At 38.3% G+C, this 11,663-nt stretch overlaps 1 protein-coding gene across 1 annotated transcript in view; it reads left to right on the forward strand.

Annotated features, from left to right (window-relative positions):
• The first annotated feature begins 675 nt into the window (after positions 1–675).
• Positions 676–11,663, forward strand: part of EIF3B (eukaryotic translation initiation factor 3 subunit B) — a 27,512-nt gene continuing 16,524 nt past the window's right edge. Inside the window, exons 1-2 of the mRNA XM_074201917.1 lie at positions 676–1,434; positions 10,034–10,228. Of these exons, the coding sequence (XP_074058018.1) occupies positions 822–1,434; positions 10,034–10,228 (808 nt within the window). The 5' untranslated portion in view covers positions 676–821. The remainder of the gene's footprint in view (positions 1,435–10,033; positions 10,229–11,663) is intronic.

Genomic DNA, 11,663 nt, shown 5'->3' on the forward strand with positions numbered 1-11,663 from the left:
GGGCCTCGCCCTCTCCCTTTCCCACCCCGCGACCCCAGGGTCGCTCCCGAGCAGGGGCGCCCCGGGCCGGTGGGCTCCAGGGCGCCCGCCGGGGCCGCGGGCAGCGCAGGTGCCAGCCTCGCAGAGCACGGCCCCGCACTCGGGCCTACGGCGCCTGCGCGTCCCGCCCAGAATCCCTTTTCCACTTTGGACCGGTCAGTTTCTTCGCCTCGTCAGTAGACGAGTCCAAAGTGCCCTGGGAGGAGGGGGGATTACGATTGTCACCTGGTAAATTTTCCTTTTCAAAGCTAATAGAATGCCACCCAAGAATCTTACTGAATTATCCATTTTCTCCGGACTTGGTTAATGGCTCACATCCCCTTTTTTTTCCCCGGGTTCTTTCAAGAAAGGAACTTCTACCTCCCCCCTTTGAAGCTATCAAATGGTTTAGGCTGTTACCGTGCTTCTTAACGGGAGACTGCGAGAGTGTCAGCCATGTTGGACCAAACCAAGTTGTTTGTCACAATCGGGGAATCCAAAGTTGGAGAGTTTTTGACCTAAAGAATTAAACGGTACGTAGGGCAGAGAGTCCGCCTCTCGTGCCCTTAGTGCGGGTCACGGAGACAGTTTCAAGCGCATGTCCGTGGCTCTAAGCGCTTTCAGGCGTGCCGTGGCCCCGGAGGGCGTGGGACCTTCCCCCCCTCCATCCGCCCGTTGGTGCGGCCCTTCCCCCAGCTCGGGCGCACATGGCCTGGTAGTTGGAGCCGGCGGGCCCCGCGGTGGCAGCTGGGGGAGTCGGAACTTGGGCGGTAGCGAGGCCGGGAGCGGCGGCGCCGAGGCCCATGCAGGACGCGGAGAACGTGGCGGTGCCCGAAGCGGCCGAGCAGCGGGCCGAGCCGGAGCGGCAGGCCGCCGAGGAGGAGCCCGAGCGGCCCGCGGGGCCCGGGGCCGAGGAGGCGGCGGAGGCGGCGGAGGCGGCGGCGGCGGCGGCGGAGGCGGCGGCCTCCTCCGTGCTCGAGTCCGAGGATGAGAAGGGGGTGAAGGAGGCCGCCGCGGAGCCCGAGGCGGCCGCCCGGCCTTCCGAAGGAGAGAAGGCCGCCGGGGAGCCGGCCTTGGCCGAGCCGCCGCCCGAGGAGCCGCCGCCGCCGCCCGAGGAGCCGCCGCCGCCGCCCGAGGAGCCGCCGCCGCCGCCGCCCGAGGAGCTGCCCGACGCGCACGCCGAGGCCCCGGCGGAGAAGGAGGAGAAGCGGGAGGAGAAGGAGGAGGCGGAGGAGGGGGAGAAAGAGGAGGACGAGGAGCAGCAGCAGCGGCAGCAGCAGGCGCAGGCCGGGGAAGAGAAGGAAGATGCGGGCAAGGAGGACCAGGCCCGGCCCAAGCGCCTGGAGAACGGCAACGAGGAGGACGAGGTCTCCTTCAGCGACCCCGAGGGCTTCGTGGACGACATCAGCGAGGACGGTGAGCGCCGGGCGAGGGCCAGGACGGGCACCAGAGCCAGCCTCTCCCCTCCGCGGCCCGCCCTGCCAGCCCCGGGCTCGCCCGGCCCTCGTGTGGGGCCCTTGACAGAGTTCCGCCGAGGGGGGCATGGGCACCAGCGCCTGCGGTGCCAGGTGCAGGTGGCACTCCCCGGGCTCTGTTTCTCCACTTACCCACAGCTCTCATTATTGGAGAAATAGTGCTATATAAACACACACTTACATGCATATATACATAGAATGTAAGAATGGAGAGGTGGGGGTGGGGAAGCAGGTAAAAGAAAAGTCAAGTAATGCACATGCAACACTTTTTTCCAGTTCTTTTTAAGTTTTATAGAAATGGGAGCTTTAACTGGCAAATTGCCTTCTGCGGGGGGGGGGAGGGAAGTAAGATTAGGGGGAAAAATTGTAAAACTCAAAATAAATAGAATCTTAAAAAAAAGAAATGGGAACTTTATTCTATACTGTGCTATCTCTTCCTCCCCCCTTTTTTTTTGAGGAAAGGAAGAAAAAGAGGTCCTTAAAAAATAGTACTTGTCTACTTGGGTTTCAGTCAACAATATTCAAAATAGAGTAAATCAAGAGTTTAATTTCCTTTTTTTAAAAATGTTTAAATATGTTTTACTCACTATGTGTTTTACTCACAGGCTCTGACTGCAAGAACTATGGGTTATGGGTAAGGTTGTCTCTCAGATAATTGATTGTATGTTTGATACTGGTCTCTTGAGTTTTACAGTGGATCTTCTCTTCCTGGAAACCTCAGAATAGGTCCAATTTAAAAACCTTTTATTAATTTCTCTTTCCACTTAGTTAAGATTTTAATTGTCTCATAGAATACCCACTGTTCCAAGATAGTCTCAGAATTGGTAGTGGGATAGAGTTGAAAAGTGGCTTCTGGCTGTCTAGCATCTGCCTGATCTGTTTCTCTTTCATTAAACTCCTTAAATAGTAATTGATATTCATATAAAATTTTGTGCTTTCTTTTATATTAAACATAAGAATTATAAAAATAGGAACAAATATTCCTATCTTACAGAGAAGAAAACTCTGGCAGAGAGCACATTGTCCCTAAGAATTAGAAGGGGACATCATGAAAATAAGGATACAGACTTGAGTTTAGATTTCACCTATGATTTTTTTTTTAACCTTAAATCAATTATTACACCTTTCAGATTTTGTTTCCTTGTCCATCAAATGAGAGAGATGGATCTTATGGCTTCTGAAGTGGATCCAAGTCCCAAATCTGCCACTAAAGTAATACCTGTTTGATATGGGCTTTAATTTTATTATTTCTGAGGGCCCTTTAAACATTTAGTCAATGATGGGAAATTACTAAATCCAATCTCCTCGTTTTTTCCTCATTGGACTGCTTAAAATTTTTTTAGTTACTTTTCCTAATGATCAAGTTTTTTTTTATCCCCCCCCAAGAAAAGAAAATCAAAACTCAATAACCAATATTCGTTGCCAAGCAAAATAATTCCTACATTGGTGGTGTCCAGAAAGATGAATATATCCGCATTTTAAGTCCAGCACATCTGTTCACCTTTGGACCTCTGGAATTGCTAATTTGTCATTACTTTTTAATCACAGTTTTAAAGCCTTTCAAAGTTATTTTTCTTTATAATCTAATTCCTTCATTTTATACTTGAGGAAACTGATATGTTGAAATGTTAAATGACTTCCTCAGTCATCTAGTAGCAGAAATGGAATTCAGACTCATGTCTCTCATTCCTTAAATCTATTGCTCTTTTATCGTTGTGCATTTGACTAAAATTAGAAATGATAATTTTAAACCTTTTTGCAGAAATACATTATAAAACAGAATGTACAGAAATTGTTGGTGTCTTACAAATTTTTTTAAAATGGTGGCTTATACTCAACTATTCATTGAATTGAAACTAAGAAAATTTAATTTCAATTCCATAGTATTGGTGCTGCAATTGAAATATATCAAAAGGAAGTTCTTAATGATAGATTTTTAATAATCATGAATTAATTCAAGATGGGAGACAGGGTTTGATAAAGAATTTGTGATTAGCACAGCAGAATAATTGTTGAATTGAGCAACTTAGATTTGAAATAACTCTAAGGTTTAAGGGATTTGAGATATTAAGACTACACTTTACAGATTATAATAGCTAGCATTTATCCCTCAATCTCACTCGTTCCTTACAACAGCCTTGTGAGATTGAAGCTATCCTTATCTTATATGTATTTAGGAAATTGAGGCAAATAGGTTGTTACTTGTTAGTAAGTGTGCTTTTAGATTTGAACTCCGGTTTTCCTGACTGCAGATCTAGCATGTTTAGCTTAGTGGATCATCTAGTCCAACCTTATTCTACAGAACAGTTCCTGCCATTTATAAGACTCTGTACCATGTGGGTGGAGTCTTTTGAACATAGATCCTCTGGCACCAAATGTCTAACTTTTTTTGCTAGAATTTTTTTGGTTGGTATTGTAAAAAATTTTCCCTGGTCAATTGCTTTGAATGGCTAGTATGAATGTTTCATGTAAACACTTTGCAAGACATAAATTGCTTTATAAATGTTAGCTAGTTATTATTAATGGAGAAACTCCTGGTTCTGATCTAAGCATAGATGCTTCTATTCTACACATCTTTAGTTTTTGCAAGGCAGTGGGGTTAAGTGGCTTGCCCAAGGCCACACAGCTAGGTAATTATTTAGTGTCTGAGGCTAGATTTGAACTGAGGTACTCCTGACTCCAGGGCTGGTGTTCTATCCCTTGCACCACCTAGCCACCCCTCCTCTACCCATCTTAAACCAAACACATTTTTTGAATTTTGTGTGGCTTTTCATTTGAATTTTTCATTGGTCCTTCTTTAAAAGCATCAAACCTCGTTTAGAAGCCACAACCTAAGACATTTATTTCGTGTTAGGTTGACTTCATTTCAAAATTATGTTCATCTAGAGTCATCTTTTCTGTTTAGGTTTTCCATTGACTCTAAGGCTTAGTTAAGCAAATATTGGTCAAGTTTTTAAATCTAAATATTAATCATTAAATCTTGTCTCTTAACTCATTATTATAAGAATATTTCCTCCTCTTTTTCTGAAGGCATATTAGAGAATAGTTAGCCAGGTATTTTTGCTTGTAATGACGCACATTTGTGATTTCATTAATAAAGTAAATTCAAAGATCAGAAAATTCTCCAATATAGGTTAGAACCTTTTAAACAGGAAATTTGAAGATCAGAAAATTCTTCAATACAGGTTAGAACTTTTCATACAGATAGAGACTTAGGAGACTTTTGAAGTAGGGATTCTTATTCTTTTGGGTCATGGCCCCGTGACAATCTGGTAAAACATTTGGACCCCCTCTCAGAAGACGTTTTTAAATTTATAAAATATGTAGAGTTACAAAGGAAACAATTTGATTGACCTTACCAAATCTTTTTTTTAAAGCAAAAATTTCCATACAGGTGAAGAAAGTTTCCTAGAGTAGCCTAGCTGACTAAGAAATTACAGACTTTCCTAGAGTCACTCTGCTAGTATGTGTCAGAGGAAGGAATTGAATTCGCTTTCCTTGATTTAAGGCAAACCATCTACTGTGTTCCACTTTCCTCTCTTCACATGGCTAGTATTTAACATTTTTTTTTTTTACTATGAGCTACTTGTAAAAATGGTAGGTGCTTATAAGTAGACATAGTCAGGTCTTTATGATTGGGGGAGGAATTGCATCCATTTCTATAAAAACTGCCTTGCGTAATATCCAAACTTTATAAAAGCAGAGCAGGCTTAACAAGCAGTTTAATTGTATAGTGTGTGAGATTTAAAAGTAAACCCAAGGATTTGATTGAATTTTATTATATGGTAGATGTATAAGGTACTTTTTTTTTAATTTTAGAAAGGTTTTATTTATTTTTGAGTTTTGCAATTTTTCCCCCCAATCTTGCTTTCTTTCTCCCATACCGCCCCCCCCCCCCCCCAGGTACTTCTTTAAAAGTGAGAGTTTGCTTATGCAGCTTCTTTATCTCCTCCTCTGGTCTTCTTTGACCTTGATTTTAGGCATCTATTACAAGTTTTAAATTGGGAATAATTTTGAAAATTATTTTTAAAAGCACAAATTTGTATTGTTTATATTGAAAGTGTTTGGATACCCTTTAGTTAAGATTAAAGAAAATTGTATTCTGTTCTTAATTGATATTTTTCTTTTAATGTACCCTTATATTTTTTATCCTACCTTTGAAATGTACTTGCAGCAAAGAAAATTATATCTATCGGTCTTTTTTTACCTGTGATATTTTGCATATTCAAATATTCAAGGTTTAAAAGAAAAATTGGGATTATAGTTACTTTTAGTATAGATAAGTATGTTTATGACAAACCATTATTCCTGTTATATTGTTTTAAAGTATTTGTATAACCTCAGTTTTGGTAGATTTACAAATTTTTTTAAAGCTTCTGAAGAAAAATTATTGCTGGACATATGACCGATGATGTCACTGTTGGTCATGTCCCTCTTCTAATTCAGAGGGTCTCATAAGGGCATACAGGCAACTAGCTAATGGGATTCTTGACTTATGCTTAGGACCTGACATTTCAATAGTATCAAGAGAACACTTGTTTCTGCACACTGGAACAATGTATTCTATTAATACAGTAGAAGCAACATTTTGTGAAAGATTTTTAAGGGAAAAAGAGTTATGGGATAGTGTAGTTAAATTCAATATGGAAGTAGCAAAAGTGAACCAGATAAATTTACTAAGAATGTTGCTGGGGTGGCTAGGTGCCGTAGTGGATAAAGCCTTGGAGTCAGGAGTACCTTGGTTCAAATCTGGTCTCAGACACTTAATAATTACCTAACTGTGTGGCCTTGGGCAAGCCACTTAACCCCATTTGCCTTGCAAAAACCTTAAAAAAAAAAAGAATGTTGCTAAGATTATCCCTTGAGGCTGCCATATTCCATTTCTTCAAATATTGTAGTGCATTAAAATATTGAACATTTTATATAACTCATTTGGTCCTCATAATGCTTTGAAGGGCAACAGATATTATCTCCATTTCCTAAGTGGGGAAACTGAGACTTAGAAACATTTATTGACTTCCCCAAGATTCCACAGCTAGAAATAGGATTAAAAACTGAGTGTTGCCTGTCTGTCCTCATTACTACCATCACAATTCATGGTGATAATGCTTTTTGAGGATTTTGAAGTTTAGAGTCTGGAATAGTTTTCAGAGCTATGATCAGAGGTTAACTCTAAAACATCTCTAAGAATCTGCTAAATTAATATTTGCCTTATCACTTTTGTATATCTTGCTTTTCCAAACAATTTTTATTAATAATTTTTGTTTTTATTTTTGCTTTTTTACACTGGAGTCTTTTCCTACCTCCTAAAAGAATACTCTCTCAGAAAGAAAAATGTTTAACTAATACCAGTCAACACAGCAACCAATCTGAGTACTACCTACAGAATTTTGCAGCATTTGCATTTATTTTGAATTTTAATGTCTTTCTGTTGCTTTCGCTTATGTTATTGATATTTTTGTTCTAGCTTTTGCTTATCTCTGTGGGTTCATAAAGATTTTCCTGTGTTTGTCTGAATTTCTCTTTTTTTATGATTTATAACAATGTAATGTTTTTACACACCACACTTTGTTTAGCCATCATCCCAATTGATTCTACTTTGGTTTTAACTTTTTTTTTAACTCCCTTTTCTCTCCATTCCCTTCCATATTCTACTTTCTGAAAGAATTTGAGCTTTTCCCTCAAGGCTAATTCTAATTTGAAGCTAAAGTCATTTTTTAATTTATTATATTTTTTGAATGAATTTTAGTGTCTCTTGTACTTTTTAAGTGAGTTGAACATTTTGTACTTCTAGGGAAAAAATTATATATATATATGTGTATATATAAATATATATATATAGCTTTAGAGAAACTTTCTGTTAGTCAGTGCCCTTGATTAAAAAGAGTATTTCCTCAACATTGGACTTAAAGCTGTATGTTGGCATTAAGAAATTGGTTCAAATCAGAAACTGATTTACCTTTGTAGAAATAATACCGAGACTTAACCCACTGCCAGGAAAAAGAGCTAGTCTTATCGTAGATTAACAGCAAGGGACAAGTGTCTTAAAGTATCATGAGTCAGGTTATATAGGTGTAAGAAAATTCCATTAAACACAAGGATTCTGTGTAACATTGTTATGTGCATGTTTCACTTTGTGACTATATTCTGTAAGTGCAGTAACAGTGCTTTGTTGATCTGATTACAAAGAACTTTCTACCCTCATGCATGTTTATTTAAAAAAGTTTGCCTTATAGATAAGGGAGGAAGAGCCATGTTCAAGTAGCATGGACCTCACTATTCCCTATCTTCAATAGGCCAGTATCCTCCTTGTTTTCCTCCTCTGCCTGCTGAAAGACCAAACCAAAAGATAAAAAATTTTGGTAATGGGGAGTATGGTGGTATTTCCATCATTTTTTTCCCCACTATTAATTTAAAAGCAAGTTACTCATGATTAATTAGAAAATAAATTAAAATAACGTGTTACTTGCCATATACTGATTGAGAATGTGATTTCTATATAATCAAAGGTGGCATAGCATCTGATATCTTAAACCTTCATAAACTTTTGTTGATGGTTTCAGTGCAACAAATGTTTCAGAAGAATTTGGAATATAGTTGGCTCATAGAAATTTAAAATCTTAATTTTTTCTCAGACTCTTGTTCCATATTTGTATTACTTTCCTATTTGCATTTTCTCTCTCTTAAATCACATTTTCTATCATTTTCCCATCATTTTTGATGAGTTAATACAGTGTTATGACTATTTCTTGTCTTTCTAAGAAAGTAAATGGGAGTCAGGATTTAATATAGCCATAGTTCCTTGATTGACATGTTTAAGGTTTGAAAATAGTGTGATACATTTGTTAATAATTAGGAACCTTTGTGTTCAAAGTGTGAATTCATCATTATTTGACAAAAGGCATCCAGAAAACTAGAGAAAAATCTGTTAGAAAATAGGTTTAGGTTGTGGTGGCAAAGAATTGGAAATCAAGCAAATGTCCTTCATTTGGGGAATGGCTTAGCAAATTGGTATGTGTATGTCATAGAACACTGTTGTTCTATTAGAAACCAGGAGGCATGGGAATTCAGGGAATCCTGGAGGGATTTGCATGAACTGATGCTGAGTGAGATGAGCAGACCAGAAGAGCATTGTACATCCTAACAGCAACATGGAGGTGATGATCAACCTTGATGAACTTGCTCATTCCATCAGTGCAACAATCAGGGACAATTTGGGATTGTCTGAAATAGAGAATAAATGTCATCTGTATCCAGAGAAAGAACTGTGGAGTTTGAACAAAGACCCAGGACTGTTAACTTTAATTTAGGGGAAAAAAAAACCTGATATCTTACTGTCTGATCTTGCTGTCTCTTATTCTCTGTTTCTTCCTTAAGGATATGATTTCTCTCTCATCACATTTAATTTGGATCAATGTATACCATGGAAACAATGTAAAGACTGAAAAATTGCCTTCTGTGGGGATTGGGGAGAAGGAAGTAAGATTAGAGGAAAAATTGTAAAACTCAAATCTTTAGAAAACTGAAAAAAGAAAATAGGTTTAGGGGCAGCTAGGTGGTGCAGTGGATAGAGTACCAGCCCTGGAGTCAGGAGGACCTGAGTTCAAATCCTACCTCAAAACACTTAATTACCTAGCTGTGTAATCTTGGGCAAAAATACTTAGCCCCATTGCCTTGCCAAAAAAAGAAAGAAAATAGGTTTAGACAACCATGTAGCCATATACCAAGTAAGCTCCAAATGGGTTCATGATTTTAGACAGAATAATATAAGCAAATTAAATAGTCTTGGAAGAAATTATCTCTATGGATAGGGAGGAATTTATGACAGACTAGATTTTTTTTAAAGATTTTATTTATTTTGAGTTTTGCAATTTTTCCCTGATCTTATTTCCCTCCCCCCACCCCCCACAGAAGGCAGTTTGCCAGTCTTTACATTGTTTCATGGTATACATTGATCCAAATTGATTGTGATGAGAGAGAAATCATATCCTTTAGGAAGAAACATAAAGTATAAGAGACAGCAAGATCAGACAGTAAGATATCAGTTTTTTTTCTAAATTAAAGTTAATAGACCTTGGTCTTCTTTCAAACTCCACAATTCTTTCTTTGGATACAGATGGTATTCTCCATTGCAGACAGCCCCAAATCATGACAGAGTAGATTGAGAGGAGCACAACAAATTCTAAAAGACTTAACTGGTTAGTAACTGGTCAACACAATGACCAACCATAATTCCAAAGGATTGCTGATGAAACCTGCTGTACCTGATAGAGACTAGGAGAATAGATTGAGGCATTGTTTTCTTTCCCTTTCTTACTCCATTTTTCCCTTCTTCATTTCCACAGCTAATTCAAGAATTTGTTTTTTATAACTGTACATATTTTTGTGGTCTTGACTTTTCTTACCTTTTCAGTAGATTTGAGAAGGAGGGGGAAAGAAAGCATTTGGTTTGGAGAATTATATTCCACTGAGAAAGCAGAGAAGTGTGTATATGAAAATTGTTTCATCCTTGATAAATATTTATCTTTTAACTTTTGCAGAATTGCTGGGAGATGTACTCAAAGATAGACCACAGGAAGCTGATGGAATTGATTCTGTGATAGTGGTGGACAATGTTCCTCAAGTAGGACCTGACCGTCTTGAGAAATTAAAGAATGTCATCCACAAGATCTTTTCCAAGTTTGGGAAAATAACCAATGATTATTACCCAGAAGAAGATGGAAAGACTAAAGGGTAAGTGATGAAAAAGGTTAATTACACTTTTCCTGGGGTATCTGACAGGTTACAGTAATCATTGTTTTAGCATGCCTTTCACCATCCACCCACCCCAACCCTATATCAGTCTGCCAGTGGGATAGAGTTGGCAAATTATTAGTGAATTGATTTCTCACAAGGCAAGCAGCAAGAGAAAGATAAAAAGAAATTACCTTATAGATCTTGAATTGTGATCATATACATTGGTTATTTGGAGAGAGCCAATCATTGCCATCACACTTCAAATACAATTCTACAATTCAGGCATTTAGCCACAAATCCTGGGGAAAGGCTTTAATAGGTAGACAAGTTTTATGAATTTTAGGAAGGCTAAAAGCCCAATTTTAACTTTTTTTTTTCCTTTTTATAAACAAGAAAATCTTACCATAGTAGGGAACACAGGTTTGTGCACAGTATAACAGCCTAATAGTTATTTGAATGTATTTCACAGTGCCATTGAGATGTGAGGTAATTATCAGTAATTCTGCTGTCTTTATTAAAATTAATTTATTTTTTTTCAATCAGCAAATGTCTACTTTTCCTCCCTTCGCTCTTCCCTTCAAATAGAAAACAAAAGCTGTTTTGCAAACATGTTATAGTCATACTAGAGAAATTTCTTTATTGACCATGTCTAAAAGAACTGAAAGGCCGACAGAGGAAGAATATAAATATAAAATAAATTGATAAAATAATTTGTCTTATTTGACCCCTCATACTTCTCTTTTGCCCTTTTTTAAGGAGGCGGGTAGTAAGTTATTTTCTCAGAACTTTGATCATTACATTGAACAGATTTCCTGAATCATTGTACATTGATTCATTCTATATCGATTTGTGTCATCCCAGATTTCTGTCAGAAATCATCCCCTCTTAAAAGTCAGGTAAAATATAAGGACAAGTCTTGTTTCCAGAGAGTATATTTTCTTCTTTTAGGAAGGTGGTAGGAACTGGGATTTGTGGGAGAAGTGCATATTGTCTGGTATAATCTTTCTATGGGTGTATTTTGGGAAAGCAACAATATTTAAAAGTGGTCAATAAAATACTTTTTAAAATAAGTGATAAAATAATCTAGAAAGGTTAAAGAAATGCAGCTAGCTGACAGACTGAATTTTCAGAGAAATGATCTTTAAAATTTTTGTAGTATGTAATTTTCCTATTGTGAAACAGCTTGAAAGGTCTATCAGCTGTTTTTGTCTTGGTCATGTTAGAGTAAAACATCCTATGAATATCTTTGTTATTTTAACTGGAATTAGCAAGTATACTAATATTTATTAATTGTCCTTGATTTCCGTTTATTAAACACTTGTTTTCTGTTTATGGAATTGGAATTTTTGTGTGTTTTCATTCTTCATATTAGAGGAATTTGTGTTAGCTTCTTTGGCTGCAGTTTTTTAAATTTTTCTGATCAGATGAATATAT

This window comes from Macrotis lagotis, chromosome X (assembly GCF_037893015.1).
Source record: "Macrotis lagotis isolate mMagLag1 chromosome X, bilby.v1.9.chrom.fasta, whole genome shotgun sequence".
Lineage (NCBI taxonomy): Eukaryota > Metazoa > Chordata > Mammalia > Peramelemorphia > Peramelidae > Macrotis > Macrotis lagotis.